This window comes from Lytechinus variegatus, chromosome 14 (genome assembly GCF_018143015.1).
Source record: "Lytechinus variegatus isolate NC3 chromosome 14, Lvar_3.0, whole genome shotgun sequence".
Classification (NCBI taxonomy): Eukaryota; Metazoa; Echinodermata; class Echinoidea; order Temnopleuroida; family Toxopneustidae; genus Lytechinus; species Lytechinus variegatus.
Window position 1 is genome coordinate 11,530,869 of NC_054753.1, and position 18,736 is coordinate 11,549,604.

General features: G+C 37.0%; 1 protein-coding gene across 1 annotated transcript; it reads right to left on the reverse strand.

Moving 5' to 3' along the window:
- Positions 1–3,324: 3,324 nt before the first annotated feature.
- Positions 3,325–18,669, reverse strand: LOC121427811 (something about silencing protein 10-like). The gene is made up of 14 exons (XM_041624375.1): positions 18,567–18,669; positions 15,035–15,233; positions 14,271–14,502; positions 13,532–13,650; positions 12,172–12,273; positions 11,647–11,703; positions 10,860–10,975; positions 8,299–8,395; positions 7,638–7,794; positions 6,343–6,395; positions 5,272–5,384; positions 4,770–4,839; positions 4,046–4,153; positions 3,325–3,758 (listed from the first exon to the last, which is right to left on the reverse strand). Exons 1-14 carry the CDS (start codon positions 18,578–18,580, stop codon positions 3,669–3,671), a joined length of 1,527 nt encoding a protein of 508 aa, XP_041480309.1. The 5' UTR covers positions 18,581–18,669; the 3' UTR covers positions 3,325–3,668.
- Between the last annotated feature and the right edge of the window lie 67 nt (positions 18,670–18,736).

Below are 18,736 nucleotides of genomic sequence, written 5' to 3' on the forward strand. Positions count from 1 at the left end.
GTATGTGCTACTCTTGAGTGGAGACACACTTGTTGATCAAAGTTTCTATGAGGGTCTGTGCAAGTAGACTAACTCGTATCCACTGGGTCGAACATCTCATCTACTGTACTAGTATATAATTAAGGGAACTATTTTTTTTCATGTGGCAAAGTGCAAATTAATAAAGTGAGAATTATTTGACCAAGTGAGTATAAGACCAAGTGCTGCTTGGACAAAACAGTAATTAGACGATGGAATGTTGTATTAAAATGTAATGTTGGAAAAGTGTTGTGGTTTTACTGGTATGTTTTTCACACATTCCAACTGTTGCAAGCGTGTAACCTATAACAAAGTCATTCAGGTCACTTATTCTCAAAACACAATTGTGAACAAGTAATTACTTACACTGCTTTACTGAAGTATTTACAGAAGCATTCATGATATCAGATTTTTAATATTGCCCTATAATTTTTAATGTAATTTTTAGACTTTTTGACCATTCATATTTTAGTCATTAAATTTTTACAATTTGATGAAAATGTGTTTTCTATGTACCTATTGTTCATCCAACCAAGTAATTGTGGGACATGTCCAAAGAGTGTGTCTCGATCATATTAAAACTGTGTAATGCTTTCAAATTAGATTCCAAAGTGAAGTGAGAATCACGAAAAATGTAAGTCTAGCGTACTTACATATTGATTTTTTCATGGAATTGTCCAATTACGGTTTCAAATATTTAAATGTGACTGCGATACTTCTTCTAACTTGTTAAATCTTTGCACAGGAAAGCAAGGCATTGATTTGAAAGAACGGCAATCTATTAAACTTCACCTCCATAATCCATATTTATTTGGTTTCATTTCTCAGACAAATGCACTTACATGATGTATTCAACAAATATTATTTTTCTTGGTAATTCTGTGTGTGATGCATTATATACAATTTCTAAAGTAACCATGCCAATGTCGAATTTCATTGTCATGATACATATCAATTTATTCAGCAGGTAAATCTGTGTTATTTTTAAACAATGTTGTTTTGATGCCAACTGACACTTTTGACCAAAATTCTAGTTTTGAAAAGGCATTTGAATACTTTATTGAAAGATTTGTTCTGGAAGGTGTTGTACTTAATCCCGATATCTTCTCGAAAGAAAATAGCACCTGAAAATACATACCTGATATCTGAAAACAAGTCTGGAGATAAGTCTTTAAGTTAACTGAAAAGTTGATTCAGGCATTTTACTATCTTTTCATAACTTAAAAAAAACTTTCAATGCATTATACCCATCAATTTAAGGCTTACAACATTTAATGACCCCATTAGTATCCACTAGTGACTCCACGATCGATTACTATTTAATTGTAGGCGTGCATTCCAAAAGTTTGACATCAATCCTGATCGGATACGTTTTTATACCCTTTTATTCTGAAATTGATTATTGTGAGTGAATTTTATTGTAGGTATAGGAGACCAATGAAGATGTTTTCATTTTATATTTCGCTCTGTATCGTATCTGTCTGTCTGTACTTCTCCCTCTTATTTATCTCTCTTTTTCCTCTCTTCTCGTCCTCTTCATTTCCTCTCCTTTCCCTATTTCTATCTCTCTCTCTCTCTCTCCATCTCTTCTTCTCTCTCACTCCCCATCTGTCTGCCTCCATCCTCTCAATCCTTTTCACTTCTCTCATTTTACTACCAGAAGCAACAATTTTATGTGTTACATGTATTACAGTGTTGGACATGTACAAACAGAAACATGAACTTATTTACAAAATACCAAACTTGTCCTTTGTCTTATTTTTATTTTTTACAGTGTTTATTATTTGCATTAAAAGAAAATACTATTATGTCAATGTTACCATGGTAACAATGCTCAACAGCCAATCAAAATCAAGGATTCCATAGAAGTTGCACCTGAAGGGTTAAGTTACCCTAAAAGTAAAGGGTACAGGGTGATGTTTCAAACGATCAAGGCTGCGTCTTATGAACAGTTACAATTGACTGGATCAATCTAAAATGTATGGAAATCCATCAGTGTTGTATTTTTCTACAGGAAATTTGTGCAATGTCCTTTGTAAACAAAGAGTAGCACCCTCACTTTTCAAGAAAGCAATGAATTCATGATTAAGCAGCAGATCTATAAAATAATTTGACAAACATGCATTTTCAGATGTTGACGTTGCTGGCTTTCCATAGTTGTGGTTGATCAGATTAATCGCAACTCTTTGTAAGACAGCCCAAATTATGCTCAAGGAACAAGCTCTACTAGCGGTATTTTATAATAATATAGGGTATTTATATTGCGCACATATTCACCTTGTGCTCAAGGCGCTCCTATATTACCCGGCTAAGCTGGGCGTTCATAGCGCACACAGCTTTTTAAGGAATTACTTCCTACCGGTACCCATTTACCTCACCTGGGTTGAGTGCAGCACATTGTGGATAAGTTTCTTGCTGAAGGAAATTACGCCATGGCTGGGATTCGAACCCACGACCCTGTTTTAAAGTCTGAAGACTTATCCACTGGGCCACAACGCTCCACTTCTGGTTGATCAGATTACTACCGGTATGTTATAATCTGATAAGTGCGCTTTGTCATTTAAAAATAACCTGAAAGTTAGATGGAACCCTTCGAGAACCCCCCCCCCCTTATATAACAGCTAAATTATTTGCGATCCCAATTGGTCCAAAAATTAATTGGTGTGATACCATGGGTAATTACTAACAAATTCTAAATTTTATGGTTTAATCTTTAATTCAGAGCAGATGTATCCTGTTTTCATTTAGTGCACCAGAAGTAGAGGGGAGAGAAAGGAATCACTGTGATGTCTGTCCATCCTATGGTTGGCTGTTACACTATAAAATCTTAAAAACTAGATCAATCGTAGAGTCTTTGAAATGGAGGTACAATGGTTAAAGGAAGAACCCTTAAAATAGGATTGAAGATGATCTTATCTGATCAGGGCCCTGTTGTAAAAAGAGTTACGATTGATCCGATCAATCGCAACTATGGATGGCCAGTAACGTCAACATCTATTACGCATGTTTGTTCAAAATATTTTCTAGCTGTGATGTATATTCATGCATTCATTGTTTTCTTGAAAATTCACTGCGCTTCTCTTTGCATAAAAAGGACATTGTGCAAATTTTTCGTAGAAAAAATTATGACACTAATGGATTTCCAAAGAGTTACGATTGATTGGATCAATCGTAGCTCTTTGTACAACAGGGCCCTGGACACTCTTAATGAGTCCACATACAGGACTGAAATGGGGTTGAAGGTAATCCTGTCGGATTTCAACACTAAAAATCATGCACAACTTGATTTTCAACCAATCAACAGCGCGCATTTGGGACTTGCGATTGATTTTTTGACTTGCGTTTAAACGCAACTCTTTCTGCAACGGGCCCCAAATCATCTCATGTGATCTGACACCCAATGACCCCAAAATATGACCAAATATAAACTGAGGATAGGATTGAAGATAAGACGGATTAAAGATATTTTCGCCTGATCTTGACACTCCCGATAATCCCAAAAGATAGACTGAAGATAAAACTGAAGATAGGAGGATCTGAAGTTAGACAGTTTGAAGATAATCTCATCTGATCTTGACAACCCCAAAGATACGACTGATGATAAAAATGAAGATAGGAAGATCTGCAGATAAGACTGTTTAAAGATGATCTCATCTGATCTTGACACTCTTGATGACCCCAGCTCTGATCCCTGACGCCTCTCCACTGTATCGCTGTAGCTCTGTCCTTGCCTCCCGTACCTAGAGGACATAGAAATCAAGAAATTAAAATAGTGAATGAATGTAAACTAACATTTTTTTTCAATGACAGTGTATGTTTTCAACATTAAATGACTAGAAACAACAAGTATAACCTCTTGTTCTGTTGTCTGCGCTACAAAAGTCAGATTATTTCTCATGTAGAATGTCTAAGCACTGTGCCATCTATGTGTGGCAGAAAAAGCCAATGCCGCAATACCCATGCATTTGTTGAATAGCAAAGCGTGTGTTGATATACAGATATTGCTAACATGATTATTTGAATTTACCTGTCCTTTTCTCCTGATCTTGGCCTTGCGGAATTTCATCCTGTTCTTGACTCTAGGATTCCTGAGTTCCTTGCGTCTGTAGGCTGTTAATCCCTTGTTCTTAGAGATCTTGGATTAGAGAGAGAGAAAAATGTAAGTAATGATATTCAACATAAAATAAAAGTAACAAGTGATTCATATTTTGTTTACCTCTCTTGGATTTACAACCCAGAAATCTGGAAAATTCCTCAATGTCTCAAAGACAATTTCCCGCAATTTCAGACGAGTCGAAGCAGCATCCCGGATCAAAGTTGAAATGGTTCTCCATTTCATAAAAGTAAGTACACATGAATAGATTTATTGTTTCTCTTGTAATTTGACTATTTTCCTAGATGAATCAAAACATCAGAATTTACTTTGGTCATTGGGGATCAAAGCACTGGCTTTTGAGCCCATCTTGACAAGAGCCTGAATGATGCTTTTCAGGACGAGTTTTAATGATATTATTAGATGTGATTGAACTGCTGATGAGGGTAGCCTGTTCCGGAATTTTATCAAAAGGGGTGGCAATGAAATTTTGATTTTATAGCATGTAATACATTGGAGATATGGCTCTTAGCACTTTACAGATACGCTATTACCCCAGTCATTCCATCATGGCCTGCCAACACACAATGTATGTATGAACTTTCTCCACTCCCTGGGGATCATTCCAGCAAGAAATCAAAAGGGATTATTATCATACCTGGTAGGTGATGGCCCTCTTCTCATCTCCGTCTTCTTCCTCATCCTCTTCACCCTCCTCATCCAAATCTCTGTTCAAAAAGAAACATCGAATGCAAAGAAACAGAAAATAGGGTAAAGCCTCTAAGTTTGGTTAATTCCCCCAATGCCCAGGTCCCATGACATTTATGATTTATTGGATAGATTTTGTGATTTTTACATAAACACCTATTTGATCAAGTGCTCAATCAAAATAAATGTTTATACATTCAAATTCGGGGTGGGGGGGGGGGGGGGGTACTTGACTTGCAGTGTACTGGCAAACAGGGAAGTGTCACTGTAATGTGTCACTTTTTTGTGAAAAATCCTTAAACATACCCCCTCTTTTTTATCTTGAGAGTGATGACTTCTCATGGGTACCTTTTTTTGCCAAAATACCCTTAAAAATAGGTATGGGTTTCAAGGTTTCAGCTGCAAAACCCTGTCAGGACATTTTAGTCCCCCCCCTCAGAACCCATACATACCCAATAGATGGTAGTTCTTGTTTCTTCTTCTCTCGCTGTTTATTCTCTATTTTCTTGTAGTATTCAAGAGCCTTTAATTCCTCTTCTGATAACGAGGGCAGAGTCTTCTTTCGCTGGAGAAAAAATAACATTTAATGTGAAATACAAAATGAGAAAAAAAATCATCTGGGCAAATCCATGAAATATGTGACCTCCAATATGCAAAACCTTCCCGAAAAAATTGACTCTGTTCCCTAGTCACCTCTTGCAAAAGATTGGTTGACCATTTTACCCAACAGCATGTGTTATTCACAGTGATCGTCTTCCAATGTGATTATCAACCCCATTCGAACGCTTCGGTTTTCTCAAGAATCTCACTACTAGTTCTAGTGATTAGTCCTTATTCTTCGCTTGAGATTCATTGTTCAATTGGCTCTTTCTTTATTTTTCCAATTCTCACTAATGGCTCATGCCATCTTGTATGTCTTAGGAAGAAGTTGACCAGGGTGCTACGTAACTTTTAAGAAGCACTTGCCCAGTTGTGCGAGTACAATTTTATATAGTTGGAATATACTTGCCCAAAAATCTATTTCACTTGCCCGAAAAATCATCAAAAAAAAGTTTACCTCTCCAAAAGAAAGTTTTGCGGTTTTATAAATCATTTACCTTTTTCTCTCTTTTAACATGAGTTGATCTACTTTGCTATTGCATTTCTTTTTCCAAAGTGATTTATCTTGCCTGCCATGACCAAACTTAGGGTCAATATATCAAATCAACCCTAATTTTGGTCATTCTACTGTCAGATTTTTGCTTGCACAATTTGGGCAAGTAGTTTTGGTCTTTACTTCATAACACTTGCCTGAATCTAACTTTTACTTGCCCCAGGCAGTCGGGCAAGTGCTTATGTAGCACCCTGTTGACTCGCATGCATGTCAGTGGTGGTGTGTGCATTAGGAAATGCACAAATTTTGATTAGATGCCTTGAATGCAAGTTTCTTTGCACATTTAACCTAGATTTTTGCCCGTCCCCTCCTCATTCGGAAAGTATTCTTCAAATCAAGGCACGCATAAAATTTTGATCAAATCACTTACTTTAGTGGATGTTGACTCTGCTTCTATTGTGGTGTCTTCTTGTTTCCTCCTTTCTAAAATGAGAGAGAGAAAATGAAATTGAACTCATACTGCACATGTATAAGAATGTCTGTATCTTGCTATTCCTGGGGGCCGTTTCATAAAGCTGTTCGTAAGATAAGAGCGACTTTAAGAACGACTGGTAAACCTTTCTTACGCGCTAAACCATCGCCAATGAATATATCATTTGCCACAAGAAAGGATCACCAGTCATTCTTAAAGCTGCTCTTAACTTACGAACAGCTTTATGAAACACACATCTAGTCCAAAAGAGAACCAACAGGCAATGGTATGTTTGTAATATTCTTCAATGGGACAATAATACTTTGCTGAACCCTGAAGATGCGACTATTAAAGTATTTCTTTTGCTTTTCGGTGTCTGGTGTCATCAAATCAAAATCTACTTCTCAAATTAGACTTATTAGACTGCCTTATCTTAATGCATTTTCCATCGGGAAATAACCACCCTTTTCATATCTTTTAATAAATAATTTCATGAGAAGTACATGTACAGTAGTTAATCATCTTTAAAAAATGAAAAATAAATGAACAATCATGTTTTCTTAATGTCTCCTCAGCTTCATTCCAACAAGAGACCAACATCCAAGGGAGTATTTCATGGAGAGTTTAATTTTCATCAGAGATTTCTGCAGACTAATTTTCTCTCAGCCAATTAAACACAATGGCCTGAATTCACAAAGGTGGTTTTGAAAACCCACTGTTGAATCCATGGCTTATGCAGATTTCCTGTATAAATTACACTTAATTTAGCCTGTATCGGGTGCGTGTATAAAGAATGTCCAATGCTGATGTGAGCTTTTATCAGAGCGCCAAATTGACGCCTGTTACCATGTTTAGATACGCTATTTTATTCATGAGTCAACTGTTTGGAGAGTGGACTCATTTATTCAAAACAGTGGATTCATGAATAAAATGGCGTGGAAAACCACGGCAACAGGCGTCAATTTTGTGCACTGTGACAAAAGCGCCCATCAGCATTGGACTTTTTTCAATATCACGGTAAAATAAGCGTAGTTCATACAGGATATCTGCATAAACCATGGACTCAACCGTGGGATTTCAAAACCACGTATGTGAATTCGGGCCAATGATTTCCAATAGGTTATAACGTTTGTCGGTGATAATCACTGACAAAACCTTCATGAAACGCTCCCCAGATCGCCCTGGAAGGGATGATCCGTCCCATCACCTTCACAAATGCTCATTATCTGCTTATCATTGGACAGACAACTTACTTTTCCTTTTCTTGTCTATCTTTGGTGCTACGATAAGTTCTTCTTCTCTCTCTAATCTTGTCTGTTTGGTCTCCTCTTCAACATCGTCTGTCTTGCTCAAGAGAGATTCTATTTCCTCTGCCAATTTCTCATCGACGGGTTGCAATTCAGATATCAGCTGAGAAGGAGAAGGGGACACAAAATACAGTGAAGGGGAGACACAAATTGACAGGTCTTTACTATGAAAATTGACTATTAGGTTTTTTTACTGTGAAAATTGAATATTCTTCATCTTTCCAGAAACGCTTCCTTCAAGTCTGACCCCCCAAATTACTTGAAAAATTGATTAAATCGTCATATTTTTCAAATAGGTTAGATAGCACTTTAGTTCTATGACATTACTTTTAAAACGATGATGATGATGATGAAGATTAAATAATGTTGTGTGATGGTTATAATGATGTTCACGATCACATGTTTGATGAAGATAATGCTTGCAATGTTAATAATAATGATCATATGGCAATGACAATGACAATAGTGATGATGATGATGGTGCAAATCATTTCAATGATTATAATAACAATAATGACTACAGTGATGAATACAAAGACGATGAGATGAATGTTACTCAGGTGATGGAGATGCCATCAATGATGATATTGATGAATCTGATGATTACCTTTCCGAAAGCCAAGATTCTACCAATGACAGGATGGTTAGAAACTGGAACATGTTTGGCCTTCAAGATCATGTAGAAACTGATATTCATGCAGTAACTGTAGGAAAGAGAAGAAAGTCAGAGAAGATATTATGGTGATAACAAACACAAGATAGAATGGTTTATTTCCATCCAAGAAAATTGACTTTTATCGATCTTCCACAGGAAAACACTGATTTTATAACACATTTCTTATGGTTGCCCGAGAAGTTACAAGTTATGATGGTTGGTGACACAGTAGGCGGTGCTGCACCATCCCGAGTTTGCTCAATCTTGAGATTTTAGCCCGATTGGCCCTCTTCGCAACTAATCTCGAGATTCAAGAAACCCCGTCTCCACCATCGCAAGAAGAGCGATTCTTGCTCGAGCAAGGCATCGATGCATTATGGTCTGACGCCATGAATGAATAATCCCGAGAGTGTCTGCACTTACCAAGTAGCGCGATAATTCGTAAAATAGCGCGTTATTTTGCAAATAATCCCAAATTGACTTGGCATTGCAATCTCGAGATTAATCCTACGAACTAGTGCGATAATTGCGTCTCCACTGCAAATAATCTCGAGATTGTTCAGATCGGGATAATTTGCCGGATTAGAAATAGCGCGCTAATTTGAAAACTCAGGATGGTGCAGACGGCCCTTAACCCTAAAAAGACTGGGGGGGGGCTGATTCAGCCCCCCCTCGACATTTTTCGCGATAAATCTGCCGCTCGAAATTTTTTGACCACGTCACTCGCTGCCTTTTTATTTTCAAGTCTCGTGCAACTATTGAGACCAAAATTGTGACCCCCGGGTATGCGGTTCTGAATTTACGCAACATTTCGTAAGTGCATGCAGACCCAAAATTACTCAAAAACGTGAATTTGTGTACAAATCCAATGCAAATAGTGTTTTTATCCAAAATTCATAAATGTATCATTTTTTCTTTCACTGCGTAAAATCAATTAATTTTTTCTTGTTTATGGTCAAAATAAAGTCCCTGACAATTTCCATTGAAAAAACATTAAAAAAAAACAAAAAGTCGAAAAACAAAGAAATACATAAGAAATTTAGAAAACAATAATATACATAAGAAAATAAATGTTTTTTTTGAAATTTTTTTGGAAAAATAAATTTGATCAGATGCCTATCTAGAGGTATGTAAAACAACAAGTGGAATGCCTCTGGCCGTCTCACCTGCATCACGCGGTTCAATATAGCAGCAGTGCTGACTTTGAATACTACTCTAACTCGCACAAGATGTTCAGTGATACATGGTTACTCTTATGTCCACTTTTTATGAACGAGACCAATAAACTTACAGAGATATGATGGTTATTCAACAAAAAACCCCAACATGGCCAAAGTTCATTGACCATACATGACCTTTGACCTTGATCATGTGACCTGAAACTCGCACAGAATGTTTAGTGATACTTGATTACTCTTATGTACAAGTTTCATGAATCAAATCCATAAACTTTCATAGTTTTGATGGTAATTCAACAGATAAACCCAATTCGGCCAAAGTTCATTGACCTTTGACCTTGGTCATGTGACCTGAAACGCGCACAGGATGTTCAGTGATATTTGATTACTCATATGTCCAAGTTTAATGAACTAGACTAATAAACTTTCAAAGTTATGATGGTAATTCAACAGATACCCCCGATTCGGCCAAAGTTCATTGACCCTAAATGACCTTTGACCTTAATCATGAGACCTGAAACTTGCACAAAATATTCAGTGATGCTTGATTACTATTATGTCCAAGTTTCATGAATCATATCCATAAACTTTCAAAGTTATGATGGGAATTCAACAGATATCCCCAATTCGGCCAAAGTTCATTGACCCTAAATGACCTTTGACCTTGGCCATGTGACGTGAAACTCATGCAGGATATTCAGTGATACTTGATTAACCTTATGTCCAAGTTTCATGAACTAGGTCCATATATTTTCCAAGTTATGATGACATTTCAAAAACTTAACCTCAGGTTAAGATTTCGATGTTGATTCCTCCAACATGGTCTAAGTTCATTGACCCTAAATGACCTTTGACCTTGGTCATGTGACATGAAACTCTAATAGGATGTTCAGTAATACTTGATTAACCTTATGGCCAAGTTTCATGAACTAGGTCCATATACTTTCTAAGTTATGATGTCATTTCAAAAACTTAACCTCAGGTTAAGATTTGATGTTGACGCCGCCGCCGTCGCCGCCGCCGGAAAAGCGGCGCCTATAGTCTCACTCTGCTTCGCAGGTGAGACAAAAATTAGCATTTTAAGGGCATTATTTTATTAATTAGATTAAACTTATGATTTTACGCATTAATTAGCATAATTAATGAGCAATGAGATTTTTCGCAGAATTTGATATCATAGTCTTGTAGATACTGCCATGGGTAACGCGCATGCCAATTTTTCGTCGCAATCGACGGCCGAGATCATAAGGGGGGGCTGAATCAGCCCCCCCCCAATTTTCTTAGGCATCGAAATAGCCCAGTCTATTTTGGGTTAAGTTTCAATTTGTAACCTACCTGAGGTAGAGTTGGTACTTGGTGTGGACATACTGAGCTCCTTCTGAACCTTCCTGGATAACGCCATCCTTGATGAGACCCACTAGAGGCTGGAGACGATCTATCAGCTCACGCATCTATGCAAAAAGACAGAACAGATACATTCTGAGCTCCAGACCTTTACAACATTGAATACCCCACCATGGACACATGCGTGTTAGAAAAGTGTTGATGCACACACACTTTCATAAAGATTTTGGAAAATATGGTGACACAATATTTGCTCCAAGCTTAATTTTTTTCTAAGATGTAGGGTTAGGGTTGCAATAGGGTTTTATGTTAGGTTTAGGGTTAAACCCAGGGTTGAAGTTGGTTAGTACGTAGAATTTAGACCTTAACCTTGGTTATAATTTGGATGTTGATTCCCCAACATGGTCTGAGTTCATTGACCCTAAATAACCTTTAACCTTGGTCATGTGACCTGAAACTGGCAGGATATTTAGTAATACTTGATTACCCTTACGTCCAATTTTCATGAACTGGGTCCATATATTTCCAAAGTGATGATGACATTTAAAAAACTTAACCTTGGTTAAGATTTCAATGCTGACAACGCTGCTGCTGTCTCACTCCTACTATGCAGGTGAGAGAAAAATGGGATAGAAAAAAAAAAGGAATAAAAAGAAAGAAAAAAAAGGAGAGAAAGAGAAAAACAGAAAGATAAAAAGGGATGGAGAGACAAAGAGAAAAGGGTGGAAGTGAGAGAGAAAGATTTGAATTTTAATTTTATTATATCAACTTTTCATACCTTTACTTTGAAGTCTGCCACAAGCTGTAGAAACTCTGGTGATTCCTTTTTCAAAAGCTGCAATTTCATGAAAGGAATATATAATAACAAATCAAATTGATATATCATTAACCAATCAGTCTAATGAACATTTTGCCATTTTTAAATCTCAAAATCATTAGTAAGTCAAGCTATAAAATAGTTAATTTGCAAATGATCCTATCAATTTTTTTAGCACATAATCAAAATCAATTCAATTCAAGTCTCATAGGAGAATGCATCTTTCTAAATGGAAAATGTAGCACTAAATTGTCAGCCAAACTTTTCAGGTAGGTCTTGTCATATTTACAATACAAGGGCATTTGAAGAAAAATTCTTTACAAAAAACCTTTTACCATGATATGCCTCCTAAATGACATAAAAAGGGCACAAATTAGATGCATAGAAGAGTTGGAATTTACCTTTCAGTAAATTTCTTAACCTTAACCTTTTCGTTGATTTCTTCAATCCTTGCCAATATATTGCAAAACAATTTGAGTTCACTACCTCTAATTTTTCTCTCTTTGAAAGTTTGCTGAGATCTTTGGTGACCTTCTCCTCGCTCTCAAGGTCATCTGTAGTTGCTTTCTCTACTTGTTTTTCACTACTCTGTAGAAGATAGATAGATAAACGGTTTATTCATAAAATTCAAAACATCATCGCGGCTAAGGCCGAATTGCGATGTATTCATAAGGTAATAAAGACACAAAAAATATTCAAACAATAACACAGATAATTACAAAACAAATAATACGGATATTTAACATAATGCAAATATAATGCAATATTAATACAAAATTTTGTGTAAACCTTTAACCCTAAATCTCCCGGGGTATTTTGATTCTTGTAATTCGCGGGGGGGGGGGGGGGCCATTATGGCCCCCCCCTTAAGATCTCGGCCGCCGATTGCGCGAGCGACGCAAAAATTTGCACGCTGGTAGTGTGCGATGTAATCTACAAGGCTGTATGGTAAAATTTTCCAAAATAATGAGATTTTATTTTATATGAATTAATTATGCTAATTTATGCATAAATCATACTTTTTGCTCTAATTCACTAAATAAAGCTCCTAGAATGCTAATTTTTGGTAAAAATTTTCTTTGTAGCATTCTTAACAATCGTAATTCAAAAAAACTTTGGTTTGGAAATAAATTTCTTATGTATTTTATTGTTTTATGAATTTCTTATGTATTTCTTTGTTTTTTTTTCAATGGAAATTGTTCCAGACATAATTCTGATCATAAACAAGGCAAAATTAATTAAGTTTAATCAGTAAAAGTAGAAATAATGATACATTTATGAATTTTGGCTAAATACGCAATTTGCATTGGATTTGTACATGAAATCACGTTTATGAGCAATTTTGGGTCTGACATGCACTTGCATAATGTTGCGTAATGTCGTAACCGCGTACCCGGGCGTCACAACTTTGGTCTCAAAATTTGCGCAAGACTTGAATGTAAAAAGTCAGTGAGCTGCGAGGTGAAAAATTTTGCGCAGCAGATATATCGCGAAAATTGTTGAGGGGGGGCCATTATGGCCCCCCCCCGGGAGAATTAGGGTTAAGATATCAAGATCAAAGATGATGTTCTTGTAAGATAATGTCAAATGGTGCTTCCATCATCGATGATGATCCATGATGATGATCCACAGAATTTATATTGCGCCATGTTAAAAACATTCATAGGCTCAGGCTCATCTAATTAAGCTAATTATTCCACATCTGCTGAAGTAAGTGAGTTTTTAAAGTTTTGAAAGTCATCCTGATGTGAATGGCTATAGCTCTTTTCTCTTCAATTTCATTCAGAAAGGAGCTTTCAAACAGATAGCTCACATTATCATCAACAAAGATGATCTTTAAGCATACCTTGAAGATATCAAGACCAAAGTCATCATCCTGGAGGGCTTCGGCCATTCTGTTCTGGATGGCTAGGGCTTCTTTCTCTTCTGCTTCTTGGTTGGCAGTCTCCTCCAACTGATCCAAACCTACAAAAGTGGTCATGAAAAAAGGACAAGAATGAAAATGAAAAAAAAAGACAATCAACAGTGAATTGAACCAGGTACCTTGTGGTTCATATAGTCATGACTAAGAGTTATCCACTGACCACCACACCACAGCACCTCAAAGTGCCAGGGTGTAATAGATTTGATTCTCTTCTTCCAATCAAGAGATTGTGAATTGGGAATCCAATCTGGCAACTTTAATTTCTATTGACAGCAAGAATGTCAACTAAACAGAAATGCACAAAGCAATTATTCCAAGAGAGAAAGCAAGTTAGAGATTTCAAACATTGACAGACAGATGCAAAATGCAAAGGAATTACAGTGTCTTATGAAGAGTGCAATTGACTCAAATCAATACCAACTGCAGAGATCCAACATTGTCATCATTCGTTTTCTCAAACTTCATATCCCAAGAAAATATTCGTGTAAAATGATGTCGAATGGTGCTTCCATCATCGATTCAACCAATCAGCATCCTCCATTTTGTCTACAAATGAACAGTGGGAACTTATCTTCGATAAGATATTCTGGCAATATTGGCTCTCCATCGTTGAGCTTGCTTTGAACCAATCCCAACTTTTTATCAAAGAAGGATCACTCACCTGGAAGGTCATCGTCCACATAGTCGGTGTCATAATAGTTCTGTTTTCTCTTCCCCCATGCCTTGGAGCTTATCTCATCTGTGTTCCCATCACCTTCGTCGTCATCCTCCTCGTCTTCCAGATCGCTCGCCATCTCGTCCATCTTCTCCTGCCTCCTGAAGCGCTGCAACCTCTCTTTCAAGATGGTGTCCTCTTCATCGTCTTCATCATCCCAGCCAAGAACCTCTTCCTCCTACATCAAAAATAAAATGTCTATAGAGGTAAGATAAGACTAGTGTTCTAAAATCATTGCCTTTATCTGCCGTCTCCATTTTTGCCCCCCCAGAAAAAAAACATTTAAAACTGTCTTGAACAGATATATTGATGTGATTTTTTTTTCTAAAGTGATATCTGCACTTGTAACACCTGACCCAATATACACAAACTACGGTTTACAAAAAAAAATATGAAATTTTGGTTTTCTTCATTGATGTTGATCAATAAGTGTCCCGTCTTACAAAGAGTTTTGATTGAGCCAATCAACCTCAACTATATGAAAATCAACCAATGTCATAATATTTCCTCCAGGAAATTTGTACATTGTCCATTTGTAAACAATGAGGTGCATACTGAATTTTCAAGACAATGATGAATGCTCGAATATACATCATATCTAATAAAATATTGAACAAACATGTATTTCAGTTTGCATTCCTGGCTTTCCAGAGTTGTGGTTGTTTAGATAAATCACGACTTTTTGTAAAATGGGATGCACATCCATGTACCTCATTGTCAGAGCTATCAGCTGGTCCTAGCGCTGTGCCTACATCCAAGGAGATTTTTTCTTTGTTGGCATGAAACTCATCAACTTCATCATAGATATAGTCCCTGGAAGATGGGTCTGGTTCTTTCTCTTTGGCGTATGCTCTAGGGTCATCACTGTCATAGTCAGATTCCTCCGCCTTCTTGCGATGGCCGCCTTTCCTGCCAAAGTTATACAAACAGAACAATGTTATTGAGAGTTTTAGGGGGTGTGTGGATCGTTCTTTGAAAGGATAGTAATTATTCATTCATCGCTTGGGTAGACCTACTAATGGTAAAGTTTGGCATAGTCTTTAGAAAATAATAATTATTATAGAAAATAATAATTATTACAGATTTAATGTTTCAATACAATCAGCAAGAACATACATCAAAACAAAACTAGCAAGTAACATACATTAGAGGAAACTGACAAATGATAATGAAGGGGGGGGGCTAGTCTGCTGGGCAAACCCTTGGCTCGAGTTAAGGGTCTGAATGTGCAGTCTATTCATATCTTTGGTACTGAAGGCTCTCACACGAGCAAGTTTTGTATGTGCTAGTCTTTGCGTGGAGGCACACTTGTTGATCAAAGTTCCAATGAGGGTCTGTGCCTGCAGACTAGGGGGGGGGGGGGACATGTCTATGTGTGTACTAACTTAAGATTTAACATGAAAATTTTAATCTTTTTATTTCACAAAAGTTTTCAGCTGATAGTGTTCCCTATATTCTTATAAGTGTGCTGAAATCTCATAAAACTTTGAAATAGATCTATATGATTTCCTTTGAAAAACCTCGGCCAGTATTTTTCATATTGAAAAAAAATGATGCCCCATGTCTGTGCACCCATATTCAGGGATTTTGATGAGATAGGCTGCATTTTTTTAAGGCATGCCATCAAATTTTCTAATGAATATCTGTCTAATGCAGATGTAACGTTTGTGGTCGTTGCTATCTTTTTTTCTTCTAGAACCACGCTGATATGTGTGTGTGTGCGGACAAGGGCACATCGAAAATGCTGTCCATTGATTGTGTAGCACAAACAGCCAAGCTCTGCACAGCTCACGGCAGCAATTGGGAGACCGCTGATTGGTTCATCGCGCAGATCATGCGGTCACAAAAATAATTCAGCCAAAAAATAATTAGTAGTATTATACTAATTATTTATAATCACGTATTAAATTTTAGTATAAATTTTGAAACCACTAATCGAATGTATGCCATTACAAAGCGGTTCAAGGGTCAGGCTGTATTGTATTTGCTTTGTTGACAAACGGATCGAGGGATCTACAGGAGATCGGTCTGGTAAGAAACGTCTCATTTTTACCATTATAGTGAAATAATTTTTATCCCTTTATACACATTAGGCGCATCAAGGTTCATAGATAAATAAAATTCGACCCTACAAACCGATTTCACCCTCTAACTATGGATTTCCTAGGGAAATCCATCTGTGTTTACATGTCTCTCTTATGCATATATGGGAGGGGATTCAAGACTCCAATGATGAAGAAGTATATGTCAAATTTATTTTAAAAGACATCACCATGGAGTCCTCAAGACTTAATAGCATAGATCATTTTGGTTGCTCTCTTTTGAACTTTTTCTATGGCTTTAGCGTCACCCTTGAATCTGGGGTCCCATATAGAGTTGCCATAATCCAAGATGGGTCTGACAAGTCCTTTGTAGAGTCTTGGGATTGTAAATTTATCGCTGCATTCAAAACTATGTCGTATACATGAGAGTACGCCATTGGCCTTTTTCACAGTACTTGCAACATGGTTATGAAATTTAAACTCATCATCAATCAGTATGCCAAGATCTCTTTCTTCTGCAGTGTGCTCAAGTACATCGGATCCAAGAAAATATGTTTGCTTAGCATTTCCTGGGCCGATATGTAATACTTTGCACTTTTCTGAGTTGAACTATTCTGTTAGGGTATCGAGGTCATTCTGTATTACGAAGAGATCATCGTTGGTGGAGGCTTTGACATAGAGCTTAATGTCATCAGCATACATCCTGACTTTCCCTTGAAGGCATTCTGGCAGCACCCATATGTTCATATCATCTCGCGTGTGAAGGAATATCATTCATATGCATGCGAGTGATGCGATACATCCAAATATATACTGGGCTTTTGCCCACATAAAACATCACACATAACTTGGGATTTCACATTCTGCTATGACACTTACCGAATCATTTAGATCCTTCTGTGACTTCTCCTTGAAGTTTCTTTTAAAAAATATGTATATTTTCTTGATCTTTAGTGAAGATTTCATGGAGATAAAAATTGATTAGCAACGATATCAATTATTGGCCAAGAGGGCGCACAATTTATATTCATATCAAGACACAAGGGAAAGACTAGGCACCTACACTATTTTACATGCAAATCAACGCAAGGCATTATGCGAAATCCGTGAAGGAGAGAACTTTTCGTTTTTTTGAGGTTCCAGTTTATGCCCAGCATGCCCAGATGTCAGGAAAACTGCCACTCGTTTATAGACCTTTATCCATTATAATCGTGGTAAGTGCTTGATTTCTGTTTTAACTATTTATTCAGAGAATTATTTTGACCATACTTCACGCTAGTCAGGTGAGTATGGTCAACATGTAAGGTCCTGAGCTCCCGCCCGCTATGCGGGTGGGAGTTCCCTGGGTTAGTGACTGTCGGGAATGTCGGCCGTCGGTGTTGAGAAATGGGCCACGGCACTTGTTCACTGCTACCATCTGGCCTGTGGAGAATCTACAGGTAGGACTATGGTATGCCAATGCTGTATAGAGCACACACTCTAAAAAATCATTAAAATATCACTTTTGTGACCAAAATTACTAATTTTCATACAGTTTTAATTTATTTATCATTAGTAATGTGGGAATAATTTTTGTATTCACCAGAGCGCTCAAAAACTTGAATTTTGGGCATATTTTTGTGTACGCCCTCTATTGGTGGAAAGTAATATGGCAAGAAAATTTTCATTTTTTTATCTCTATTTTTAATTAAGAAAAAATGATATAAAGAATCAAATTTGAATAAGAGCCAAGCAGTATGAATAAACAGGTCTAATGGAAACTGTCAGTGTAAAAAAATCAAGCATTTGCCCCAAAGAAAAAGAGAAAATAAGCCAAACATTGCCACCCTTATTTTGTCACACATGGAGATATAACTGAGAACAAGGTTATATTATAACCTTGTTCATTGAATGAGTGGGCCACGGCGCGGCACAGGATGGAGGAAAAGAAAAAGACGAAAAGGAAAGGAAGAAACAGACAGAGGGAGAAGATGGAAAAGGAGGAGAGGAGATGGAGAAGGAGTAGAATAGATTTTCTAATTTCTCACACCATGATAGACAATGTCAATAACATTCATGACAATGCACAAGATGCATGGGGACACACATACACAGTTATGAATATATGGGACTGATTTATGAAGAAAATTGTTTCACACCTCATCTGACTTTAGCTTTACATAAAGAGAAACAAATATTATCATTGTATTTTTACACTTACCGTCGTCTTCCCATGTCAGGAGGAAAGAGGTATTGAAGCTGATTCGTTTGTCTTTCTTCAAAAATGGTCAAAACACAAAAAAGTCAAGAGTGAGCTGACCAAGAACAAAAACACGTGCGGTATACGTAAAAGCAGGTGAATGAACTTTTCGTCACAGCTGATTTCGTCAC

Bases quoted from the DNA above. Each gene is read 5' to 3' on its own strand.
- LOC121427811 (XM_041624375.1), bottom strand. The intron at 14,503-15,034 runs GTACATGGATGT...TTTTTGATGTAG, and splicing joins CTGATAGCTCTGACAATGAG to GAGGAAGAGGTTCTTGGCTG. The intron at 5,385-6,342 runs GTAAGTGATTTG...TTTTTTCTCCAG, and splicing joins CAGAGTCAACATCCACTAAA to CGAAAGAAGACTCTGCCCTC.